Genomic DNA, 26750 nt, shown 5'->3' on the forward strand with positions numbered 1-26750 from the left:
GGACACCCATTACGGAATTATTGTCATGACGCCGCAGGCTGGGATGGCAGCGGCACTACATTGGCTTTATCCCTCCTCACAGCCCTTGCTGGTGGGCCTATTCTTGGTATCCATGGAACCGGAGATCTTCTCCAAGGACGCACAGCTGCAGTTCACTAAGAACCCCGCCCTCCAAGGAATCGAAGAGATCCAGCAAAGCTTTGTGCCCGCCTTCGGTACTCTCTTGTACATGAAGCACGTGCCTATGAACTTTGTAAAGTTGGATCTGAGTTCTGGATGTACCTTCTGCATCCTCGAGATTGGAAGTCACAGTCCTCTCGGCGAAGTCTGCGCATTTGAGTAGGGAGTTTCTATTGTGTCTATGATACTCAGGATAGCCAAAGCCGAGAGTTCTCATCTAGGATCAGCTCAGATTCGACTCCAATCAAGTTGCAATATGGATGTTGGAACTCGGTAATGTAGGAGTGCGTCAATGGCGTCCTCGGGCGTCTGCACCGTCACGATGATAGCAGAATTGGTTGGGCGTATGAACTGCTCCTCTACAGCCTGTTTAACCCACTTCAAAATTCCATCGAGGAATCCATCGATATTCAGAAGACAAACACCCCGTGAGTGAATACCCAACTGAACCCATGTGGCAGCTTCAAGAATTTCCTCAATAGTCCCGTATCCTCCCGAGAGCGCAATGAAGCCGGATCCTGGACCACCCGCAAAAACTTCCTCGGCCATCATACGCTTACGGGTATGCATATCTTTCACAACTGTGGTGCGGCCATATGTCATCTTGTCCGGGATGGGCATCTTCTTCTCGGCACACATGCTGCGGTAGCTATCGTCGCGCTCAAACTTGACCAGAGGCTCGGGGATGATGCCATGGACTGCTTCCGGTCCGGAAATGGACACGAGGGTTTTGGCCAACTCGCCCATGAGTCCGACTGTGCTACCTCCGTAGACTAGATGAGTCTCGTAAGCATTTTGATGATGCATTTTTGAGATTGAGCGCCTCTTTCTTACCCAGATCAAAGTTTTTGGCAGCCATCAACTGAGCGAGCTTGCGAGCGGCTTCCATGTGCTTTGGGCTATAACCCGTAGACGAGCCGCAGTATACACATATTTTCGTTCGTTTGGGGGCATCAAGGTTGAGGCGATTCTCTATGCTAGCGACTGACATCTTGCTTGCTTCCCAGTAAACCACTGATGTAGAAGAAAGAGAGGAAGAAAGTAGGTGAGTGAGTGGTCACTGAGGAAAGATAAATAAAAACGTGAGGATATCGGGATGTGGAAGAAGCAACAGCGGCCTCTTAATAGTAGACGGATGAGTTCGGGCCAGGAGACTCTCAGAAAGCTGGGGCTTACCCATAGCAGAGCGAGCCCTAAGTGCCTAGTTCTGATCAAATTCAACTGTGATGTCCCGTAGCCCACCCTGGAGTGGCGCACAAGGCCACCTCACGAAAGGCGTAGTCGCACATGTTGATGCGATGTCATTGCATCAGACTCGTGATCCCTGTCGGGTGGTGTAGGGAAGGAGCAGTCCCACGATCCTGGATACCGTTGTTTAAAGAGATGAACCAATCCTAAGGCGACAATTGCGAGCCAGCCAATGAGAAGTAAGCGGGAGAATCTTGACTCGCCCATGACTCTCTGGGTTAGCACAGGGGCATTTCCGCCGAACTTACCAAGTGAAGGGGGAGAACTTCGTGTCTCTTTTTCTTTTCACTCCTGAATTTGACGGAGACTTTTCGTTGGTCTACTATAATCCCGAAAGCGCCACCCGTCATGTCACTTTTATCATCAGTGGTTTGTGTCGATGTACAGTTATGAATACAGGCCGAAATCGATCGAGAAAGCCAACAGCCAGGATGTCAATATCTCGGGTCAAGTCTGGCTGCAAGACCTGCAAGTAAGTCCCCCTCGGAAGGGCTCATAAAACGCCGGACCATGACTTAAATGTCTCACAGAATCCGAAGAGTCAAATGTGATGAGAACAGGCCAGCTTGCCAAAGATGCTTGTCTACGGGCAGAACCTGCGATGGGTACGGCATTTGGGGCGGCGGAGGCGGGCGCCGTTCCCTTGCATCCAGTCACGCAGCACATCCCTTGGCACAACCATCCTCAATCTCGCGTCATGATACACGTGCTGGTGCCTTGAGCCTCAGTCATGACGAGCACAGGCAATTTGAGTGGTTCGCTCGCCGTACCACCGGCAAGCTACCCGGGGTCTTCACATGTGCTCTGTTCTGGGAAACCCTGGTGCTTCAGGCGAGCTCAACGGAGCCAGCGGTATTATATGCTGTGCTAGCGCTCGGTGCCGCCCACAGGATGGAGATTGCGAATGCGTGTTGCTGCAAAGTCGAATCGGAGGACTCCGAGTTATCCAATATCACTACCCAAAAGCGGTTGGCCTTGCAGTACTACAACAAGGCGATTGGTCTGCTTCGACCTCAATTATGCAACAGACGCCCGGAATCCGTGCGCATTTCTCTTGTTGTTTGCATCATATTCATCTATTTAGAATTCCTGCAGGAGCGTTATGAAGATGGTTACGTTCACTTCCGGCACGGCCTTCAACTTTTGGACCTTCTCACTCCAGGTCTTTCGAGCGGGTCGAGGTCATTTCGAGACTGTGCCGATGAGTCTCTCGCCGAAACCCTGGCTTGGCTCGATATCCAGACAACTCTCCTCAAAACAAACTCTTCCCAGGGTCACTACTCTCGAAAACTTCCCTCTTGGCATGATACCCAAGTGCCCACTGCTTTTCGAGATATCCTTCATGCCCGTCAGAGCATGGATAGACTTTTATTTCGATCTTACGCACTAGAAGAACAGAGTCGACAAAGTAGCTACAATTCAGCCACAACGTTCGACCTGCTCGGTAGTCAGAAACGTCTTAGGAATGACCTCGCATTCTGGTCAAAGACCTTCGGTACCTACACCAAGAAAATGTGGCCTTTTATTGGGGATCAAGACAAAGTTGCCTACAGCTACCTACCGGTGTATCGCGAGATGGCTTTCATCATTGTCGAAACCAGTCTCTATCCAACGGACGAATCGATCTTCGACCGCTACACAGACAACTTTGTCTTCATTTTGTCGGCGATAAAAGATATCCTGGAGGCCATGTTACCCGTACCACTAAATCATGAAACATCGAGGCACTGCACTCAGCGGTTCAGTTACTCTGCTCAAATGGGTCTAATCCCGCCGCTTTATTACACAGCCATGAATTGTCGAGTGCCAATTCTCAGGAGACAGGCCGTTGAGCTTGTCACCACAGGACTCCACGAGGAAGGCATTTGGGACACGTCCTTGTCGGCACAGATGGCCAGAGAAGTAATCTCGTTGGAAGAAAGAGGCTTATGTGGATAGGACGAGTAGCCACGACGATGACGCTTACGTTGGTAGTGTATAAGGATCATCTCATAGAGCTGCAAACGTTTGAATTACTTCAGCGGTTGACCGGGTGAACACTTGATAATTGGCAAGTTTTATGTTGAGTTTTGCTATCCGGGCGGATACTTCTGGCTAATTGGTCGGATGACTATTATAATAAGTCAAATAGTTTATTTTATACTAATAACTTAATATCCCTGTCGTCCCTGTCGCTCCTATCGTCCCTGTTCCTATCGTTGTCACTATTGTCTTCGTTGTTATCCTTATTATCGTCTATACCTACTACCCGCCCGGATAGCTCGAAGTATCCGCCCGGATAGTAAACTCTCTATATTACCAACATCTACAATACTAACACATCCATGGATCTCTACATATTGGCGATCAACAGTTATCTATTCAAGGGGGATATGTGTCTCAAAGTCCGTAGGGAAAATCGTCAGTTATACATCGTTGAGTTTTGCCATGATATCCAAGCCTCTTCCGGTGTTCACACGCCTTGCTGATGAGCCCTGTGATTCAGCTGCTCGGAAATTTCAGAAAGCCTCAGGTCGTCCACGTCTTTATCAACAGAAGACGACACAACGCGACCGGGAAACCACACATTAAAGGCCCCCGAGCACAGAAACATCAGGGCGGTGTCCAAGCAGTAAAGGTACACCTCATTGCTCTGCAGCGAACCCGTCTGCCCCTCTGCAAACTCGGCAACCCTGAAAATGGACCGAACGAGAATGAGCAAGGAGGTGAAGTAAAGCACCAAGATGTATTCCTTCCAGGGCCTAACCCCTGCAAGACTGAGCGTCGTTGGTTGTCGCAGGATGCGGTAGTGGAAGACGGAGATCGACGCCATGAAGCATGCGAAGAAGAGGATTTGGATGCCGAGGCCAACGAGGATCATGTCCTGGCCGCGATCGATCCCGCTTTTGTCGTCTGCGCCGGAAAGAATGCCTCCTCCTACGACAAGTCAGAATGAAATTTCTATCGCGAATACCGGAAGACTGACCTATACACTGGAAAGCGAAGGAGAGCACATCCCCGAACACGAAGATTTTAGTCAACCATCTCACGGGTATGAAAGACAGATGCTCGGCACGGAGAGAGCTGATGATGCGACCTAGCAGCATGTAGATAGAGGCAGCATACAGCGCCGGGGCGAGTAGCGGCCCAAGGGTTTGGATGATGAAGGGTATCTGCGACCAGTCCGGAGTCTCGGCTGCGTTGACTGCTCGGGCTGAGTACCCAACTACCTGGACTGTGGAAATGTCAACCAAACAATCTCTGCAACATAATCACGAAGATGAATTCTTACAAATGGAGCCCACGACGAATGGGATGAAATACCATGTTCTCGCACGGATGGTTTGGAAGACATGGAGGACGCTGCTGATGCCGAATAAGGCGGCGAATGTGATTGCAGCAGCGAGCGAGGGATCATAATGATATTTTGAAGGAGGCTTCTGCATTTCTGACATCTTGATTGTCGTCCTTGTCGTTCTTTACTGTTCTCTTTGTCTTGATATTGATTATTGATGGCTGGCTGGATAGCTACTATGGCAACATACTTCAGCGGGGATACTGGGAGCATAGCATCGTTTATACTCCACCGTGGGATTAGACTTAAATTGTGAGCCTGGACCTTTCCAAGATTCTTACTGGGTCTACTATGCCAAATTGCAGAAATATGCTTGAAGTTGATGGTAGGACGGTGCTCGGGACTTTCTTTCCTCTTTAACACGCCTCGGTGCTTATGCACAGCCCGAGCCGGCGCCAAAAACATGAACACGAGAAAATGCGCAGTCAAGCCGCGCGCATGTATGTAAAATCCTGAAGCTGCCGCCTCTTATTGAATGCTCCCGGACTCTGTTGTGGCTTGGAGATGACGAATATCTGGCTTGTTGTCGCATGAGGGTCTGCAGCCCAGCAACGTTGAGCCCCCCTGCCAGAACATCCTGTCCACGAACCCATGATCAGCTGAAAGACAACTTGGGATGACAGCCACAGTCAATCTTAGCTACAATGAAGTCAATCTATCCGTTCGGCCCCTGAGTGGTCTTCGTGGCCTAATTGAGTTGCGCGGGGAACAACACGTCCCCCCGGAAGCAGAGATCTCGTGGTGTTGCAATGCTGCCCTTGTCTACAGAAACAAGTTAGTAGCATCGCAGAGCCATGAATGCCTGCCATCATGATACTGGTCCCGATCCTCCAGATTCGGGCCCGAAAAGAAGGGTCTGGATCGTAAGTTAACTGCGCGACCTGCTCAAAACCGCGAGAGAAAGGGACCGGGGAAAGGCCCTGCGGCGGATGAGTCCGGACAACTACGAATGTGAGCTCACAACTCCGCCATGTTTCATACTTTAAGTTAAGGGTATCCATGCCCGGTTTGCATGAGTGTCTGGCCTCTATTAAGAGCTGAAGCGGACGGTCAATGTCTGCAGGGCAGGAAAACCTGGACCAGTGTCTTGGGACCACTCTCAATGTAAGGCATGCCCTTACATATAAGGAGCAAGTATAAAGAAAGAATTAGGCCTGCGCTGTTAGCTTGGATAAAATCACTACATTGAAATTTGAGTATTACAACGGTCCCTAACTTCCCTACATCACAATGTCCTGGATCTTGATTCTGTCCGTGATTCTCGGCGGCGATGCTGCGGAGATGTTCAGACCAAATGTTCACTCAACGTATCTGAACGTAATACTACTACAAAATAAAGCCCGTCTGGCAAGGCACGCACTGACGTGATACCCAAGACTCGAATCTCGTCCTTGCACAACCTCTTCTCGGACCAGACCACCGGCTCCTTGGACCAGCCCCTTTCTAACAACCACCTCGGGCTCCCAATACCTCGCCCTATCTCACGTTCTGGGCAATGTCTGCAAGTCTTCTCTTCTGGGACTGGATTCCTTCGAATACTGGAACAATCTCCAATACGCCACCCCTCAAAACACCTCCCTCGCCGCCGCCCCTGAATTCACAGTGTCAGTCAGCACCTGCGGCGTGGGATCCACGGCAAGCGACTTAATCTCCAGCCCGTCTCTCGACACCTACCGCTCCGCAACCGTCAGAGATGGCGAGTAGTCGCAGTATGTGATCACCTTCAACATGGAAGCCGGCGGCAGTGGCTGTGGCCCGTGGACCTCGGCCAAGCCCAACATCACTTACCCTCAGAATTGGACACTCAAATCTGAGAACGGCGACGTGCTAGAAGTCCAGTCGTTGCGAAGTGATCAGAAGATATGTGTTTCAAGATAACTTAGTGACACGGTTTACGCGGGCTATGTTAACGTGACTGGGAGTTTCTTGGGTCAGGAGAGGGGATTTGGGGCCGTGGAGATGATCAAGCTTTACTGAGTTACCTGTCCACGGCATCTCGTTGTCCAAACAGCGGGCGACAACACTCTTGTGCGGCGGCAGAGTCTCTCTCGCTCATTCGAGAGCCAATATTGCTCCCCCTCTTCGTATCATCGTACAGAGCTTGAATGCCATATGTTCGCACCTGTACAGATCTCCCTCTCTTCACCAAGCTGGTGTTATTCAAACTTGAACCTGATGTCCTCGGAGATAAAGAATAAAGAACTGACACATAACCGAGTCAGAAACGCTTCCCAAAACTAGACGGCCATGAATCAGATGACCGGGAATACAAGCCGTGGTCATAAGGGAGCTTTCTATTTCAAGTTGGTGGACCTGGAAAAGGTAAAGTCCCCTCAACGTTTGCGTCGTTGGATCTTCTCCAGGAAAATTCTAGAGTTTTCTCTAAAAGCGAGGTTTCCGAAGCATCTGAGCCGAAGCCATTGACCCGATGTTGATTCAAACCAGCAACAATATTAAACAAGCACACAGACTCATACAATACGTCCAAGAGACTTTGATCCTACATATTCCGCACACAGACATGCAATGTCGATCTCACGATGGGACGACAGCCGCACAGGTTATCTGGACGGCATTGAAGGCCGTCACGCACCGTCCGAGCGAGATCGCATGGCATGCCGCAACGCTAGAAGAGATGAGACCGAAAAAGGTTACCCACAACGTCTACCTGAACTAGCAAATTCTCCTCAGAGATTGCTCCCACGTTTGGCACGTCATAGTAAAGCACAGATAGTCGTGGTCCTGGGCAGTAGCAACCATTTTTCTGACACAATAGTGACATGAGGGTAATGATACCAGGGAAACTGTGCTGTTGTCACTAATCTACCACTCACTCGGAATGGTAATACTTCCAACTCCGTCCTTCCCAAGACGGGAATCGAAAAGCTTGTGTTACCAGCTGCTCTCAACATGGTTAGACGACAACGCCGGAGGCAGTCAAGCGACGACTCGGCGCGTTCATCTTCAACGATTCGACCACGTTTTTCGGCTCAAACCCTGCGCAGCTCCTATAATCTCCTAGCGAGACGTAGCCCGGCCTGCCGTGATCCTCCTGGGTATGTGCCGCTCGGACAAATATCAGACCATCGGAGACAAGTCACCACCACTCTCAACTCAGGAGACAACACACCTTGACGGTCCGGAATGTTGAAATCCCCCGACTCTGCTGAGAATACCCCATCGTACTCTGAGGATGCGTACACCGACAGGTCAATGATAGGCATGCAACATGAAGACACCAATGCGGTCCTTCCACGGTTCAGAGATGATGAGCTGCAGCCCTGGAGCTGCGCTCATTGCTCAACAACCAAGCAAGTCCCCCCTCGCTACCCAACTTGCAGCCCAGCGGCAAAGCCTGTGGCCTAGGAGGTTAGAGGTTATTGACAACTCGCCATCAGGGGCGATATAAGCAGGCAGGCGAGGCCAAGCAACACACCCGCATAACCACCATGCTCGAGACGCTACGACAACCAATCAAGTCCATTTCGCAATGAGCCGGATCACTGACATGCCGTGCTATTAGCGTGCTTATCGCGACAGAAGGATGGGAAATGGGAGGCAAAAATGGCAGATTGTTCGAGCTGGTACTCGCTTTGTATGTCCCGGAGCGAGCAAGAAGTACGGAATATGGGGGCTGAAAAAAACGGCCGGTACCCGTACAGGGTTGCCATTGCATACGTTTGGGCATGACCCCAGGGATTGGTTCTCGCGTAGCGGCTGCTCGCCAACCGGTATTGCGACCTCGAAACACGATACCCCGTCCAGAGCAAGGTACCCGGCCGTCCGCCCGGAGAATTTGGGCCGTCCTGGTCGGATCTAAACCATCTCATTGGAAACCATAGATTCGAAGATGACGCTTCCTCCTCTGAACCAACCGCGATGATCGTTTGGATCTTGCCGGCCCTACCAAGCCCCAGCCTTTCGCCATTTGCCACGACAGCTTAATCAGTCCGGAAAGGAAATCAAATCGTCGGTGGAAGTTAGAGTTAAGCTCAGTTCTCGCCAGTGAACGTCGGCTGAGCCGTGATGCAGGAAAGCAGGCGCTGGTTTTTTTTCTTTTCTTTTTTTTTTTCTCTTCCTAACCGGCCGAACCTCATCCCCACATTAACGAGCCGAAGCAGGGATGCCATGCGCCATTCGGTGGCTTGTTGAATGGTTCCGCGCGGAATGGACGACTCTTGTGCAATTTGCTGATCCTCCATGAAGATCCGTCTGTCTGTAGCCAGCCGAACCGCACGCCACTTGGCTCATCCAAGATGGATTGCTGCAGTCGTCTGCCCCGTATCATTTGGCTTGTCGGCAGTTGCCAAAAGGAAAGTGCGACCGTTTCTGGGAATCAATACCTAGGCCCGAGACGCTGGGATGTCAAGAGCTGTCTTGATGCTCCAAGGCTTTGGCTTACAATAGAGTGACAGATTGGCTGTCAAAGTCCCCTTTCCCATTGAACTCCGGTTGATGTGAGACACGTCCGTCGTACTTACGCCCACGGATGCGGCTAACGTGGCATTGCCGACATGCAGCATTCAGGAGGTACACGGGCGCTGATGTTTATCGTTCGGCATCCCGGTTGTGAGAGAAATCGATGGCTACCGTGGATCGATGGGTGGTGATTTGATGCTCGGCCAATAAGCGCGGCTCAAGAACCATTCTTGTGCAGTTTAATCACCTGGAAACACTCAGGTACGGCGTGACAGTAGATCCGGGTCCGTCGTGCAGACACATGCGGCGAGACTGGCGGTAAGCTTGTTGTCTTGTGCCACAGTCGCCTGCGCGTACTCGTATTCCCGGTGTGGTGTACGGCTGGCCGCTGACGACCTGCCGATCCTCAGCCTCTCCCCCGCGATGTCTCGCCGCTGCCGTTGTTGCTAGCCATGCAGCCGTTTTCCTGATGGCAGACCAATATTCGAGCTTGACGGGTTTTGATAACAGCCTCAACTGTCCTGGGGGCGGCGTGGAGGCACATGTCTGAGCTAGGCACTCGTGGCGTTCTCTCCGAAGAAGCCGCCTGTGTTTGGACCTTTGGAAGTCTTAGGAGCCCAAATAATTAACCGGGATCCATAATTATGGCGCGGCATCTCCTTAAGGCCTGAGACATGGACCTTTTAGATCCTATTAGGTATAGCTAGTTAGTAGAGGCCCTCAGAGGCTATTAGACTCTATAGTATATTAGTAAAAGATATTTATAGTGTAGGTAATAGCTATAGAGGCGTCTAATTGAAGTGTTATATTTAGCTATAGATCCTTTCTAACCTAGGCTACTTATACTTAGTTCCCTCTTTAGTATACTAAGTATCTTAGTACTCTTATTTATAAAGTATTATATTATATTATTTATATTTAGAGGTTATTCTATAGTTACTAAATAAAGTATTAATATCCTTTTTACTAAGTACTTTATACTTATATATTAAAGAATACTATATATACTACTTCCTCTTTAGTAATATTAATAAGTTATAATTTAGCTAAGTAGAAAGCTCTTTTTTTATAGTAATAAATTTATAGCTTAAGATTACTATTTCTCTATATATAATTATAATCTTTTTATAGAAGTATTATTAAAAATACTTCTATATCTAAGTATATTATTTACTACTACTATAATATATATAAGTATTATATTAAGCTTTATAGAAAACTAAGTAAGTATTAGTAATACTAATAAGTAAGTTAAAGTTAAAATTTAGTACTTAGTAGCTACTATAGTATATATAATACCTATAGTAGCTATTAGCTTTATACTAATTGCTAATATTAATAATATTTATATATTAGTTATATATATAGTAAAACTAAGGGAAGGGTAGTATTTTTATATATATAATTAATAACTTACTTATAATAGTATTATAAATCTTAAAGAGAGCTTATAATATATTAATATAAGTTATACTACTATAAAGCTTCTTTCTAAAACCTAAAGAAGGTATACTTAAAGTTATAAAAGCTTATAGTTACTATTAAAACAGAAGAGCTATCTTTAAATAGAAGCTAGTAAACTATACTATCCTTAGTTATTTCATAATAAATAGTGCCTTAAGGTATCTTTTTAGCTTTACTATTATAGCTTCTAAGCTTACTAAGAATTAGGCTAACCTTACTATATTAAGTGTTATATATAATACTTATAGTAATAATATTATAGTACTAGAAGTATTAAAATAGGTTAATTAAAGTAAATAAGTTATTAATAAAAAGGTAGTATTACTAATATTAGCTTAAGGGTATTAGTAGTAATAAGATAAAATAGGTAATAATTACTCTTATAGGGGTAAGCTTTTTAGTTTCTACTAGTAAATATATAAGTAGAGGGATTACTAAACCTTTATTTATATACTAAGCTTACTAAAAAAAATACTTAACCTCCTTTATAACCTATATTTTAAAGTTAATAAATATAAGCTTACCTTATATATACTAAATATTAAAGTAGTAGCCTTAATAGTAAACTATACTCTTATTAATAGTAATATAGGCGCTAAGTAACTATAGCTATATTAATATTAACTATAGCTAATCGCTTTAGTAGGTAACCTTTTTATATATCGTTAAGTATATATTATAGAGAGGCTTAGTAATAAGGTTATAAGTAGAAAAGTTATAATATAGCTATTTAAAGTAATTATAAGAGAGCTAATAATTAATAAGGTAGAGAGGGTAGTAGTTATACTTAATTTAGTAGTTATAGAGGGTACTCTCTTAATAGATAGTTATATAGATAAGTATACTTAAAAAAATATATATTTCTACTATAGTTATACGCTAAAGCTAGTAAGATATTTAAGTAGGGTTTTTTATTACTTTAGTAGGATTATAGGTATATTAATATATCTCTAACTTCTTATTAGTCTAATATATTTATTACTTAGCTATCTATTTAGGAATAAATTTATACTATATCTATAGTAATAAGAGGTTTAGAAGTAGATATATTTTACGTTTAAAGTATTTTGTGAGAAGTTTATAATATAGTATACTATTAGTATAGTTTAGAGGCTTTTTATTACGCTAAATACCTAATAGAAGGTAAAGTTTATAAAGGTTATACTATACTGCGTTATTATTATATAGAATAGCTAGTTAGAGGTCTAATAATAGATTTTACTTACTTAGAAGTAGAGGTAGTAGCTAATATACTTATAGTAGTATTAATACGTTTATTTTAATCTTATTAAGGTTTTTTATAATAAGTAGCTAGCGAGAGTTATTAATAATACTAAGGCTAATTAGTATATAATACTATATAGAGGTATTAAGATCCTTAAAGTTATTAGTAATATTAAAGTTACTATTATAATTATTAAATAACTTAATAATATTATTATTATAAATATTATTTATTTTTTAGGGATTTTTTAAGGTTAATTTAATATAGAGTAAGTAGGAGTATTATAGTAGTATTATAAGTAAGTAAGTAGGGGATTTAGGTTAAGGAATAAAGTTAACTTATAGCTATTAAAAAAAGTAGATAAATATTAGCTAGTTTTAGTGGAAGTATAGGTACTTAAAAAGTACTAATTTCACTACAAAACTTAAGTATATTAACTAGTAGCGTAGCTTGGCTAGCATGTTAATCCTTTTCTGGGCATGTAGCTGTAGGGGGCACTAAAAGGTCTATGTCTCAGGCCTCAAGGAGATGGCGCGCCCTAAAGCGGTACGTACATCGACGCGGTAGCATCCAGTGCGTCATTCATCAGCGATGCCCTGGTCGATTTTTTAATAGAGACGAACCAGGGGCTGACCTCTCGAGAATGAGTTCGCGTCCCGTTATTTGCGGGTTTGATTCGGGAGAGGTGGGGGAGTGAGATTGTTCTGGACTCTGTTTTTCTACTGTACGATTATTCTGTACCTCTGCAGCCTGACGAGCCGAGGGAATGATAATGACAATTGGGCGTAAAGGATTCGAGGGAACGCAAAGAAGAAACTTGCGTGGACCTTGAAAAATCAAAAAGAATCGAGGAACCTAGTACAGCTTACTTGGGTTAGCATGATTAGCTGACAACAACAACAAAAACAGCAAAACAAAAGTTTGGAACTTGAGCCCCTGAGGCCTAATCTGCCCACAGCGGGTGTTCATCAATGTTTAGCGTCTTGTCTGTCTCTCAAAAATTCAGGCCCGGCTGCCGCTCGAGTCAAGAAGGAGAGGTGGCACAGACGATGATTTGATCGATGACAGTATGACGCTCCTCTGATGACAGGGCCTGTCCACCCTACCAGAAGAGCTGAATGATTGCTGCTAGGGCCAAATACGGCTTGGCCAGGCTTGCTAGGTGCCAGTGAGTGGCAGCCCAGGGGCGAGCCAGGGGCTATATCAAGCTGTCTCTAAGTTTGGTGCTAAGGCAACTTTTCTGCAGGGATTCGCGGCACACCTCTTGAAGCACCACACCACAACTTGGCATCTTGGATGGTCTTTTGCTAATTTCCCTTCCAAGGTTGAGCTGCAGCAGCACATGGGCGAGTAAACAGCCAAATCCTGATGCTTCTCCTTTGGGTCGTAGGTGCCTGCGTGTACTGTATCCGTAAGCGTGCTATCGGAAGGTGAGTTGAGCAGAAAGAGAAGAAGCACCAGCGGGCAACACTGGTTGGCCGCTGCACTCTATTCCCATGCTGGTCCTCAAAAGCCGGGACCGACCAACACTCGCTGTGCCCGTCTAGAAGGGCACAACGCTGCAGGGGAGCTTGGTGAGCTTTGATTTGCAATCCCGCGGCCGGGCTCGCCAAACAGGCCGAAGACCAGGGGGCGGACTGACAAATGGGGCGGCCCAATTGACCCTCGCCGGGAGTCCGGTTCGTTTTCCACTGAGACCTCGTTCCGCTTGCTGACAACCGTGTGGTCTATCTATCCGGGCGCATCCGTAAACACGCGTATGGTGACATTGGGTGTTCTGTGCCTGGCTTTTCTTGGCGCGTTTTCCCAAGCACCATCCACTGCTGTGCCGCCTTCTGCAGGCTTGCCTTGTAGACGGCGTTCCGAAGATAGATAACAGTGGAGGTGATTTTCGAGATTTTCGAGTCTGCTGCAGGACAACAGGCCCCGTATCAAGGCACAGCGAAGAAGGACTGCAGCGTACCTTGTACGACCTGCAGTACGCCCCAGCGACATTCCAGGTGTTGTTGACAGAGAGCCGAAAGGCTTCGGAGGCACAGAAAATGTTGCGATCGCACAACCGCCAGCCAAACGACGCAGTGTATGAACAGCTGGCGGTGTCGCCGTTCGCGCCCATCTTGTTCGGAATAAAAAGCATTGTGGGAATGTGGGATAACCTAGGGGCCTGTGGATGTTGTTTCTTGGGGTGCCGACTCGGGGGCACCACTTTTGACTTGCCAGGGGTGGAGCGGCCTTAAAGTGCTATGGGTATTGGGGATTGACGATCGAAGATCCAACAATGCTGGTGCAGCCGAATTCTGATTCTGGACCTGAGCGAGATGCCAATCTGCTTAGCGATCCTCTGTCGGATGCACAGAGTGGTAGGCCCCCAAGCCAAGCGCGGACCGAGATGATGAGATAAGGGTCATGGGAGAGGAGGCTCCGGAGTTGCGGAATTGTCTGGGAAGATGGAATTGAAGGTGATTTGTTTCTTGTCGGCATCCATCTCGTCGGGCCTGGTTTCCGAGCAACGGAAGGTGTCCTGAAGAGATGCCTGCGAAGAAGGGTCGGCTCCGATGGCTGATAGACAGACAACAGGAATGCGAATGGTCATGGCGTATGATGCGATGATATTGAAGCGATATTATGCGCGGCGATGTGGTCTCTGGTCTTGATATCTGGAGCCCGCACACCGTCTGCTCTCGGGGGCGGCACCTTTTGCCCATGCTGGTGCGATGCTGGATGTCCACATTGTCTGTATCCCGGATGGCAGTCTTGGCGGCTTTGTGAGCCGGGGACAGGGAAGTGGACACCAACATCAGGCACAGCCAGGTAGAACGGGGAATCGGGATGGGGATTCGATCCACTCACTGGTCAAGATCTAAAAGCCGGTAGGGTCGCAAGCATAGCGGGAATCTGTGGTTCTGCACGCTGGCGCCGGACCATCTCATGCTATTGCCCAAAAAAACCATGGAAGAGACCGTACAACAGTGGGACAGCCGTTATCGAGTTGGGAAGGACTCCGAGCAAAGTTATGCGGTGTTTCGGCCGACGATGAAAGGAAGGAAAAAGCTGCGAAAAGGAATGACGAGTGCCTGGCTCACTTGACACAGCTGGGCGGGCAGATTGTCTCCATGACAAAAGGTATCTCGGTGTCTCTGGCATGGTCTGGGATTGAATCGTCCGGAAGAATCCCTCCTCCTGGCGGGCCGGTGTCGATATTTCGACGTCTCCGAACCGCACGGCGGAGGCTTGTCAATAACGGTAGACCGGTGCCGTCATGTTCCAAGGGCCTGTTTCGTTCTCCGTTGTTGATGGCAGGCGACGTTGCGGCGGAAATGGAAGGCAAACGGAGTCAACCTGGAACAAATGGAGGATGAATATGGGTAGTCGTCGGGCCGTTTTAATGTATTTGGGTGAAAGTCTCCAACGCTGAAGCGACGCTGGAACATCCGCGACAGTTACCCGATCGCGATTGTTTCGTCATAGGACAGACAGGACCGCGTTCAGACGGAAAGAACTCTCTGGCATCTTGCCATGTGTGCCTTCTCAGCTAAGGTGCCTCAGCTTTGTCTCGCCAGCTGGGGCAAGACCTGACCTGTTCATCTGTTTTCCAACGCGCCTTCCCTGAGACGAGCAGCTAACTGTTGGCTCTTTACCTGTGGCAACCGCGAGGGTGTGCGGCTGTATCAGGTAGCTGCTGACACTCCCGTCGCACCTTTCCCCGCGGGCAATTGAACTGTCAAACGAGACGGAAGGTACTTTCAAGGAAGGCAGGTGATGGCGATGGCAGGTATGGCCTGGGTCGCTATCGCCTCAACTGCCATGGGCTCTTTATCTGTCATCCACTTCATACAAAGTTCCCATTTCACGTCAGGAGCGATGCTCCTCTCTCTCCTCCCGGGCGCCCTGACACATTGGAGACAAATTAACATCCATCCCGTCTGGTGGACATTCTGCAATTGCCAAGCAAACTCAATTCAAGCGAAAGCGTTGCCTTGGGACACCTTATTTCGTCGTGAAATTGTCGAAATCTATCTTTTACCTTGGTTTATTCCTTCTGCAGCCGCCCCATTGGCTCCCATGCCGTCCCATCGGTTCGCCACGGCGAGTCGGAGCCCGCCCGCTCCGTCTGCAATCAACAACGGTCAGCCCGCCGTCCCGCCTGTCGAGCGAAGCATCTCGTCAAATTCGACGAACATTCGAAAGTCCGACTTGCAGAGAAGAAAACCAATTAGTGGCTGCCGTTCGTTCCGGTACGTACCGCATCCCCGAGCTGGACGCTCGAGGTGGGCTCCCGAGCCTGTCTTCAGTCCTTTTTTCGGGCGCACCACAAAGTCTGCGATGCCGCAATACGGTACCAAGCATTTCAGTACCTCCCGACCGGCATCCCCTCCCCACCGCCAAATCCAACCAGAAGGTTGCGGCTTCGCGGTTCCACGCTAGGTAGGACTCAGCCACTGGGAGGGACGACTTGACGTGTCCCCCCGCGTGTTGACTGCGTCGTATGCTGATGACTGCCCCACGCAAAGAAAAAATACGGGTGCGGCCTACAGTCCTCCACTGAGTCTTCTGTACACCCCTGAGCACGCCAACCTTTGCGACACGAATGTTTGGTGTTGCACTCGCACACTATTGTGACCAGAGGAATCTGCAGGTTCCATTCATGTGTGAAGAGATGTCAGTCAGTTGAGGCCTTGACCTAGTGAAACAGAACCTCAGATCTGACTGTTTCTCCATGAAGCCACTTGGGCGACAACCAAAAAACCGACAAGGGCCTTATCTCATGAACCAGTCCCATGCACACAAGTGGTGGCAGGTGAACGCCGGCAAACGAGACATACAGAACCCCCAACGCGCCGGGAGTTGCCATTGCGGTTGTCAATTAATCTGTGCTGTTCTTGCTCGGACGTCCGGCGCAAGATAAAGGCCAGTCAGTCGAAAGGGAGTTGCCGACGCCATGCCACGACACGCTCGACACGAAAGCGCGCCTGGGCGATCTGCCAGGTCTGCCCTACGCTTGGATGCGGCTTACCACGTCTTGAGAAGAAGTACAGCGCCTGAGCTGAGGATGAAGACTGCCAACGGCTGCCTACCAACCTCGCCGGCTGGGCCTGTTCTTACGCTTGTTGATGGGATGCCTCTGTACTGTCTTGAACGGAGCTGCAACAGTCCGAAGGTTTCTGTGCTGTCAGCACTTTTCTTTCCTTTCTTCATGGGATCCTCATCTTCCGACTCGTCCGCCTTGTTTGTCCGGCTTTTGCGGCGCATACCGCTGCTTCTGCATTGCATCACACCTCAAGAGTCAATACACGCCCTGGCCTGCCCGCCTGCGACGCACTGTCATTTTCCTTGGCAAAACAGGCTCACCCCTCGTAATCAGCCCGAAGTGACGGCCAGTAGAGCCACACTCGCAGACTCAACTGTGGGTGGTGGGGGGTGGCAGGATGGGTACCTGCAAATCAGCTTCAATTGCGTACGGCGTCGTTGATTATCAACAAGCTTTGGGGGTCCAATTGCTTTCCCATCTTGCCCTGTTCAATGACTGAGGTTGCTTGCTGATGCTTTGTTATTCTTCATCAGGTGCGAAACTTTTGTTCTTCTACGCGTGCTCAAAGACACCGATCCAACATTCGGCCCGCCGGGCACAGGAACCAGTACAAGCCAGTCGTTATCGCCGGGTGGGATGGGAAAACTCGTCAGTGATTTTGATCCTGATCCAGCACGAAAGCAGGCTAGTCAGGACAGTCAGTGCCCGCGCCATCTCTGATGGGCCGTCGAGACTACTGCTAGTTGGGACATCAACCCCCAGGCCAGTGGAGGAAGATCCCGCTGCCCGCGCGCGCAACACACCGGCGGCGGCGGCGTCCACGTCTTGTCCTTCTCTGCGCCTGCAACGCTGTCCAAGGAACCAACGGGTCGCAACGACAAAGGGGGCGGCGGCGCGCTAGGAGGGTTGCCCAGTTGGGAGGTTACTGCGCCGTACTATCACACTATGTATCCGTAGACGACATGGACTCGGAAGTGTTCCTGTACGTGTACATGATGTGCCATGCATCCACGTATCTGACGAGCTGATCGGGCAGGGAGGGAGGGAGGCGAGCAAGCCCAGAGTGCGGTCGGGCGGGCGTACAGAATGTCAATTAATGTCATGATTCCGGATCATAGGGAATTAATTTGGACAATAGCTTCCCGGGCAGCAAGAATTGAAAGGAACCACAGAAAATCTGCCTGTTTGTGTACGTACCTGACTCTCTCTATGGCGATGCCGGTCAGACAGGACTGTCTGTCGTCGAAAGGTGCGGCCGACGCAAACTGGTTGTGAGGAACTGGAGGTGGATGGACGGGGGACTGAGAATGGAAGAGACATGGAAGGAAAGGGTACGTACCTGTCTGTCCCTGGACGCAGTTCCCGGGAAAGTCAAGGGAAAAGAGAAGGCGGGACCCAACCCAGCAAAACAGTTCCTTCCTCCCTGGCCCGTTGAACAACACAGCGCACAACACAAGCGACCGACAGTGGCCTAAAAAAGAGGCACAGTTCGACAGGGAAGACGCAACCTGCACCGCCCTTCCCGAAGCACATCCACAGTCGCAAATCCACAGTCCGGGGGTTGGGTCGCTGCCATCGGTTTTTTCCTTAGCGTTAGCGTACCAGCGCCAGCCAGGCAATCAGTCAACGAGGGAAGAGGGAGAGAGGGAGAAAAAAACGCAAGGAAGCAACCGTATTTGCAGATTGATGCCCAGCATCCAAATGGCATGTATCCTCTACATTGGAGAGGCCGCAGACGCAGCTTTGGAGAAACGAGAAAAGGCGCACCATTTGGAACATACAAGTCGAAGAAAAGGGTGCCGAATGTGTATCCGCATCGGCATCTAGTATGTAGGATGCAAATAGTCCATGGAAATCTGTGCATCAATCCCCATCTAAGCAGCCCGGAAGCCGTATGTACATACGCACGCCGCAGTGTAAATCTTTACTGCGGCTACACTAGGAGGGCAACCCACTCACTCCGATCTGATGGCCATCCATCCATCCCAACCTTCCAGTCCAGTCCAGTCCAGTCTGTTCCAGTCCAGTCTGTTCCAGTCCAGTCTGTTCCAGTCCAGTCTGTTCCAGTCCAGTCTGTTCCAGTCCAGTCTGTTCCAGTCCATATCCCATCCTCCTGTCTTGTTTGCGTGTCCGACTACGCAGTAGTCACCCAGCAGGTAGTCAGTCGCCCATTCACTGTCTGGGTATGTGCCCGAGGCAGGATGTGTCCAGGCCTGTTCTGAGGTATCCTCGTCGCGGATATGTCCCATCTGCTCCTTCCACGTCCTTCCTGACTTCCACTTTACCACCCCGAATACCCGCCGGACCCTTACCTGCTGTTGCCTGTCCATGTGCTTAGGTTTCTTTCTCAATCTCAACTAGCAGCCCGAGTTCTTTCTGTGCCTGGTCTGAGAGTTCCGTCGTGTACCTCCCCGGCGGCGCCTAAGGTTGGAGTACATCCCTCGCTCCACGGCCGGCCACCCTGCCCCGCCCCCTGTCGTCGTCTCTCGTGCCCGCCTTCCGCAGACGCTGGGCCTCCAGGAGTGTCTTCTTGCACTCGTCCAGTCACCACATCGTCTTTCGGGTCGTTACCGCGTGGCTTTTCACTTTTAATCCCCCCAGGCCGTCCTATCGCCAGGCGCAATCCGCACTTCGTACTGCCAGACCAGGCCTCACATCCATAGAGGTAGGTGTCTTTCCCCGAAACACACCACCTCACACCTCGCACACCACCTCATCCTCATCCACTCTTCCACGTAAGGCGAAGGCGGCGCACACAATTCCCAGTCCCCAATCCCCGCTGCCAGCTTGCAAATCTCACGTCCATCCCAGCAAGTAGCGAGTACCTGCCCTGCCTTACAGCGCCTACATAGGGGAGGGGGAACACTCTGCAGCCGACCTGCCTTGCCTTGCCTTGCCGTACCTAACTGCCCGCAGTCTGCACGCCCAAAGTACCTCCTTCACCTTACGACACGCTAAACGGTACTTTGCGTACCCACCTACCCGCGTACCTCTCTCACACCCTGCGCCGGGCCTGACCTGTCCTGACCTGACCTTACCTCACCTTACACGCCTCGTCCAGCCATTGCCGCTCTCCACCACCTTTGGCTCACCCTCCTTCTGCCATCATCCCGTCCTTTTCCCCCTTCCTCTGATCTCTCTTCCCACCCCAATTCCTCGTTGTTTTTCGCACGAGTGAACCAAAAAAAAAAGTGTTGTCCTACGAAACGCCAGACAACACACACTCACACCCCCGTCTCCTGTTTTGGCCCTCTTGTAATCCTAAACCTCGTCACCTCCTTCGACGATCACGCCCCCCGTTCGCTGTCCTCCCCCAGGCCGACCAGTCTTCGAAACACGACACGCTCTTGGTCAACCATCCGTTCGTTACATAGGCAGTCTTCTCGTTGCTTTGCAGATTCCTTCCCCGGCAGCCTCTCTCGACCTAGTACCTACCTATCTACCTACCTAGCTACCCGTTCTTGTGTGTGCTTTCGCGTCTGCGCCTGCTTCAGCTCTTGCTTCACGTACCAGCTGCATCTGCATTGCCTCGCCCTTTCCCCCATTTCGAACGGGCCTTATTCTGTTAGCCCACCTTCATCAGCTCGACAGGCCCGCCACGACTTCGACTAGCCATTCCAGGCGTCACGTTCGTTAATTCTGTTGTGTTGACAAAACACACACAAAAAAAAAACGCCTCGGTCTACCTCGTCTTTGGCGCTACCACAGACTACGAGAAGGAAGAAAGAGAGTCTATCGGTCGTCGAATCGCTTCATCTCCCCGTCACCCCAAACCCGCCTCGATACGCTTGTCCCATAATCGAATGGGTCTGGGTCTGAGGCCTATCGAACCCACCAACGCGCCCACCTGCCGACCTGCTGCCACTCAGTAGGGGATTTCGAACAACTAAAGAAGAAACGAATTGCGAACTGTGTCGGCGATACTTTGACGGCACACTATTGCACCAGCCATATCTCGTTGCTGGCGAACCATCGAACGAAAGCCACATCCGGCGGCTGTTCCATACGCCGTCCGTTGCACAAGGCTCACGACGTCGGCTTGCGCTGCGTTGTCGTGAGAGAGTGGTGTACAGAGGGTACAACAGGCGACCACTTGGCCAGCCCACCAGCTAATCCACATTTGGGCCCATCATGGCACCCATGACGCCCCGGCTCAAGATCCTCTCAGGTGCGTCCATTTCCCTGGCTTCAACTCTTCCCGCCCGCTCCAATAATTGCTTCTTCTTCCATCGGTGCGACCGTGTGGATCGGAATTTTGTGTCCCTTTATCTCTACCCGTCAGCCCGGCTTTCCCTCCCCCCATTACACCTTTCCCGTCCTGAACCCCAAAACCACACTCGTTTTTTTTCCTTACCACCCCTCTCTTTTTTTTCTCCCTCGCTTCAGGCACCGGTGCTCGTGCATCGTGTCGAACGCGATTCGCTATGGCCGAAGAAAACACCAGCAGTGAGCTAATGAGCGTGTGTTCAGTGGGAGGAAATCCAGTTTCTGCCTTCTTGTCATGGAGATTACAGGCCACCAATGCCTGCGACGTTACACTCGTGTGGAAGTCCGGATATGATCATGTTGCGCAATACGGCATCTCGTTCAAGTACGTTTTGCTCCCTGCCGAGCCTTCCGCGCAGCGTCTAATCAAGGGATTGCAGGTCACCCGTCTTTGGCAACGAACGCTTCAAGCCTCGACATGGTAAGCAACCTCCAGTAATTCCAGAAAGTCACAGGAAACACTTGCTAACGCGGGTTTGTAGTCGTCCGCGTTCCCGAAGAAGCCGCCAACACCGTCGGTCCATTCGATTATGTGATTCTGTGCATCAAGGCCCTTCCCGACGTCTACGACCTCGCCGCCGTCATCGATGCTGTTGTTACTCCCCAGCACACATGCATCCTGGTCAACACGACTCATACACTCGGTGTGGAAGCCGCTATCGAAGAACGATTCCCTACCAATGTCGTCCTGTCGCTGGTCTCTAACGCTGAGCTTTCTCAGCTTGGCCAGAGCGAATTCGAGCACAAGGGATCTACTGAAATTTGGGTTGGACCCTCCAGCAAGAATGATAACATCCCGCCGGCGATTCAGGAGGATATGGCTCAGGCGCTTGCCATGACATTGACAACGGGCCAGGTTGACTGCAAGGTTTCTCAGAATATTCGCCAACAGCAGTACGAGAGGGTCATTGGGTAAGCACCCCTGGGGACATTGGCGCCAATCATTTACTGACAAATGCCTAGTCCCATTGCATTCCACCCTGCCAGTGTGATATTTGAGACAGCAAACCATACCCAGCTGCTCGAGAAGATTGGCGTTAGGGACCTGGTAAACGACGTAATCGATGAACTGCTCGCCCTCGCGACGGCGCACGGTTGCAAATTCGCACCCGATTTCAAGCAAAAGACAATCGACGAAATGACGAAGCCCACGCCTACCGAGAGCATCATGTGGCAGGATTACATCGCGAGACGCCCGATGGAGGTCGAGACATATCTTGGTTCCCCGATCAAACTGGCCAAAGAAGCCCGCATTCCCGTTCCGCGTATCGAAACACTCTACGCTGTTCTGCACAACCTGAATATCGTCAACCGCCAAAGGCCGCCCAAGCCTGTCGATGGCATGGGAGCCCCGGGATCTCCCACCTCCCAGTCACCGGCGCCGAGAATGTCCACACAGAACGGCGCGCGCCCGATGAACGGCAACGGCATGCCTCCTCGTGGTCCCCGCCCGAGGAACTCGTCCAACTTGGGGCCCCCGCCCCCGGGCATGCGCCGACCGCCTATGAACGGAGGCCCCCCCAACGGCTACCCCCGTGGCCCGCCCGGACCTGGATCTCGAGCAGCATCCAGGCGAGGATCGCTGGAAGGAAATGAATTGGAGGAGTTTTCTCACCTCATGCTGTACGACGATATTCCCGAGGGTGGCGAGCCTGGCTACGTCCCCGGCCCGGATGGTTCTGACTTGACACTGCGTGAACGAGAGTTAGAGTTGCGCCAGAGGGAGCTGGCGATGAGGGAGCGAGAGATGCGGATGAGATCGAGGGGACCGCCTCCCAGAAGAGGTCCCCCAGGACCTCACCCAATGCGCAACAGCGCGCAGGCATTTGATGATGAGGACGATGACGACGACTACTTCGACCCCATGTCTGGACCCACGCCTCCCATGATCGACCCTGAGAATTTCGATATGATGAGCGTCACATCAAGGAAGAACCGGAAACAAGCACCCCCTCCTCCCAACCGTGCCCAATATCACAAGAATGAGATTTACGATTCTGCAGCACCCCCTGTTCGAAACTCGAGATTTCGCCCGAACTTCGGCCGCAATCGATCCAGCCAGATCGCTAACATGCCTCCCATGAACGAGAACATCTTGGACGACCCGCTCCTGTCCATGACGTCAAACCGTTACGGCGCAGTCGATCGAGGCGCCATGCACGCGGGATCCCGAGCGAACTCGCTGACGGCTTCGCGCTTGGACGAAATGCAGATGGGAGGACCGATGCAGATGGGCATGAACGGAGCATTCCCTCGACGAGCCAGTCAGTCCCCGGGAAACCCGTACAGCCCTTCGATTCGAGGTGGCAGCGGTAGACCTTCGCCGCCGAACGGTTATGGCGGCCCGTCCATGAACGGCCGGCCATCGCCTCCTGACGGTGTCCGTCAACCCGTGCCCCGATACCCTCCCGGCCATGGTAACGCAGTCGCGCCACAGCAGGTTGAGCAACATGTCGGGGTGAGCGGCCTCCTTCCACCCAAGCAGAAGAATGTGAGAAGTCTGACTGGTAGTGCGAGCGCCAGCGCGGGCAGTGGTGAATCTCAACCGGACACTGAGCCCTCAGCCCACAGCAGCCAGAGTAGTCTTGGAGCGCGCCCGCCCATAGGAGTGCGGTAAATCCAAGCGTCTGGCTGCTTCACCACATCGAAGCGATGACGCCGAGCCGGCGACACGGAACGGCATTGACATGTATGGCACAACTGCGACCCGACACGAACACGATGAGACGTCTCCTTCATCCGGCACGCTTGCCGACTATGGGAATCACACTACCCTGATCCTACGAGCACACCTCCAACTTCTCACCTCGTCCCACGGCAACACGATAACGACACGAAACGTTTAGACAGGGTCTTGGTCTATTCTTCGCGACAAAAACACATAGCTAATTCGACGACCTTTTTCCTTTATCGAATGGACCATAGTCCAGTACATACATACGGCATTGTGGCGATAGGAACAGATTTTCAACTTCTGGTAATAGCAGCATTGGCGTGGACGACTTCTTCAGCTCGGTTTCGAGGAACCGCCGTTGGGTTTGGAAACAGATGATTACGTCACGACGGCGGGCGTCTGGATGGGTTCTGATTTGCGAAGTGACGGACGTGGCCGGTCTTCAAAAGTTGATTCATACCGAAACCTTACGGCGGTGACGAATGTCTTGCGTTCCTTGGGCCATGATGGGCGACGTGGGAAGTTGGATGTGTATAAAACGGAAAGCCTATCCAGGCTATTTTTTCTTTTGTGTCTGTCCTTCACGACGAAATTTTCTTTTGGGGGGAAGGCCTCTCTGTGGGCAAACCACGGGAGCGGCCGGTTGAGATCACAAGTAACGAGCATAGACAGGGCCGGAGGGGTTTTTGATCCGGCAATACAAAGATGGGAAGATTATTGCATGGCTGAGAGAAGAAGGGTGGCATGCCCAGGCCGGAGCTTCTCTGCGAAGGGGAATTTTGGCTTTGGTTTCGTAATATTTAGTTTCCCGCTGATGAGGATGGCGGCGGAGGGTGGATGGAGGCTCCGTTTGGGAAGAGGTGGAATTAGAAAAGTTCGAGGGGCACGGCATGTAGGCAGCTCCTTTAGGCGTTCAGCTTGAGCGCAATGGAAAGTCAGACTCAAAGCAATATTTTCAATGACTTCAGACCGTGAGTGACGATGTGAAAGGCGTGTTGGAAAGCCACTTTTGTGGCTCGGACCGTGGCCTGTGAAAAAGCAGACTATGACGCAGATCTGCAGTTTCGCGAGGACGTTCCTTTCTCACAAGCCAAACTCAGGCGCAGGTTGGATGAGACACTAGCAACACGGGTTGAGTGAGCTTGGCCGAGGATCAATCTCTTTTTGCTACTAAGCAGCTAGCTCTGCTGCGCCTGCCTGACTGGATGTCTACATTCCTTCTGTTACTTTCAGAGGCATTGGAGGCGATGCATGCATTGCAGCTGCCATCTGAAGTCGAGACAGGAGGAACCCATCCGTGCGAACTGGACCCCTTTTTTTTTTTTTTTTTGGTCCAGCCTTGCGCGTGGGAAGCTGTAGTGCTACCATCCATCAGCAAATCATTCGAACGCTTTGCTTGGTTTTTTTTGCCATGTCAGATATGTAGGTCATTATTTATGCGTGTCGTCTGGTGGAAGGGCCGACTGGGGAAAGGTTGTTGCTGGCTTGTGTGGTTGTGTGCGGTTCAGGCATGTTGCCTGACTCTCTGCGGGTACGTACCTGGATGTCATGTCATCATGGGGGGTAGGTAGGTCAACAGCTGGTGACGGGGATTGGCAGGTTGCACGGACGGGCGGCGCGGCAGGCGGGATCCGATTCAGTGTCGGGTGTGTTTTGTTTACGGGATCCACTTCTTTTTGGGGGGGAGGCGGTGCAACGACCGCTGGATGTTTGTTTCCTGGACTGCATGAGATTGTTTATTGAGAGAGTCTGTTTGGACGACAACGCGGCACGACGGCATACCGACTGACGTCAGGAGTTCTCCTATCGATTTGAGGAGACGCGGAACGCCATACCCGCTATTGACGCGGTGTATTTGTCTTTTTGAGGTGAGTTGACGGTATGGCGATGGCGATGTGTGGTGTTTTACCCCTCCCCCACTTTTGCATTGTTTTGTTTGGGATATCCGGATTTTATGCGTCGTGACGGACTTTCTGTGAATGAATCTGGTCACTTCCGTGATATTGGGGGTACGCATGAGGAGGTGGGTTTTACGGTGTGAATGGTTTGCTCACTAATGCCTTCAGCAAGACAACAACCCACGGTGCCACCAGGAAACCATAAGAACCAGAACCCCTGAAGGGCTGAGACGCAAGAGAGCACAAGATGGCCTCCACACGGAGTCTCAACATGCACACGACGAGGCCGTCCATCTCGGCGAGCTCGGGCGGCGCGGTTAAGTCGAGGCAGCTTGTGAGTTTGCTGTCCTGCCCCTGATGAATCGGGGATGATGGAGGGATGTACGACGCTGACTGAAGAACGCCAGACACATCTCCATTCGCAGCTGGCTCAGCTGTCTGCCAACCTTGCGGATACGGAGAACCTGGTTCGTATGACGAGCGTGCAGGCGGAGAGTATGCGGGGACTGGGTGCGTGGCACGGCGGCATGTGAGTATATCGACCTTCTTTCGAGTCCTTCCCGGGGTGATGGATGTCTCTGTTCGATCTGCTGGGCAGAGAGCTGGAAGCGCTACGGATGAGCGCGAAGCTATGCAGAGCTCGATGCTGATGAGGGATAGGTTCATGGCTGCGAGCAAGGTCCTCGGCGAGGAGGCTATCAATCGCGATGCGGCGGCACAGGCTAAGGGCGGTCAGCGCTGAGGGATGGTGGGTTTGCAGAGGGGAAGGGCGATGATGCGTACGATGGCTTGGGTCTTGTTTTCTGAGGCTCTTTGACATTCATGATGATGATTACGAGCAAAGGTGATGTCGGCAGAGGTTGTGGCAGTCAGATATCTGGTGTGAAGGCAGTCGAGTTAGAGGCTCGGGAGACTTGAATGAATACCCACCGTTTTTGAAGAACCAGGCGTTTTGACATGTGCTGTAGGGTGTCGAGGAGGTTATGAAGCGGTATAAATACGACGTCTCTTCC

General features: G+C 50.6%; 5 protein-coding genes across 5 annotated transcripts; 3 read left to right on the top strand and 2 right to left on the bottom strand.

Annotated features, from left to right (window-relative positions):
• Positions 1 to 408: 408 nt before the first annotated feature.
• On the bottom strand, positions 409 to 1171 carry FCK1-0 (Bifunctional cytokinin biosynthesis protein; the record flags this gene model as incomplete). Its single annotated transcript, XM_036644092.1, has 2 exons — positions 409 to 953; positions 1015 to 1171. 2 exons carry the CDS (start codon positions 1169 to 1171, stop codon positions 409 to 411), a joined length of 702 nt encoding a protein of 233 aa, XP_036490598.1.
• Positions 1172 to 1859: 688 nt separating this feature from the next.
• Positions 1860 to 3366, top strand: atnN-0 (Aspercryptin biosynthesis cluster-specific transcription regulator atnN; the record flags this gene model as incomplete). The annotated part of the gene is made up of 2 exons (XM_036644093.1): positions 1860 to 1900; positions 1959 to 3366. 2 exons carry the CDS (start codon positions 1860 to 1862, stop codon positions 3364 to 3366), a joined length of 1449 nt encoding a protein of 482 aa, XP_036490591.1.
• Positions 3367 to 3880: 514 nt separating this feature from the next.
• RTA1-5 (Protein RTA1) lies at positions 3881 to 4862 on the bottom strand (the record flags this gene model as incomplete). Its single annotated transcript, XM_036644094.1, has 3 exons — positions 3881 to 4344; positions 4394 to 4642; positions 4700 to 4862. 3 exons carry the CDS (start codon positions 4860 to 4862, stop codon positions 3881 to 3883), a joined length of 876 nt encoding a protein of 291 aa, XP_036490597.1.
• A 16168-nt stretch (positions 4863 to 21030) lies between these two features.
• On the top strand, positions 21031 to 23782 carry mug72 (Meiotically up-regulated gene 72 protein; the record flags this gene model as incomplete). Its single annotated transcript, XM_036644095.1, has 5 exons — positions 21031 to 21067; positions 21370 to 21490; positions 21546 to 21586; positions 21648 to 22077; positions 22129 to 23782. The coding sequence occupies 5 exons, from the start codon at positions 21031 to 21033 to the stop codon at positions 23780 to 23782; spliced, it is 2283 nt and encodes a 760-aa protein (XP_036490596.1).
• A 2202-nt stretch (positions 23783 to 25984) lies between these two features.
• hos3 (High osmolarity sensitivity protein 3) lies at positions 25985 to 26479 on the top strand (the record flags this gene model as incomplete). The annotated part of the gene is made up of 3 exons (XM_036644096.1): positions 25985 to 26071; positions 26145 to 26266; positions 26398 to 26479. The coding sequence occupies 3 exons, from the start codon at positions 25985 to 25987 to the stop codon at positions 26477 to 26479; spliced, it is 291 nt and encodes a 96-aa protein (XP_036490595.1).
• Between the last annotated feature and the right edge of the window lie 271 nt (positions 26480 to 26750).

The sequence above is a fragment of the Colletotrichum siamense genome (genome assembly GCF_013390195.1).
Source record: "Colletotrichum siamense strain Cg363 chromosome Unknown KSG_Cg363_contig08, whole genome shotgun sequence".
In the NCBI taxonomy this organism is placed as follows: Eukaryota; Fungi; Ascomycota; class Sordariomycetes; order Glomerellales; family Glomerellaceae; genus Colletotrichum; species Colletotrichum siamense.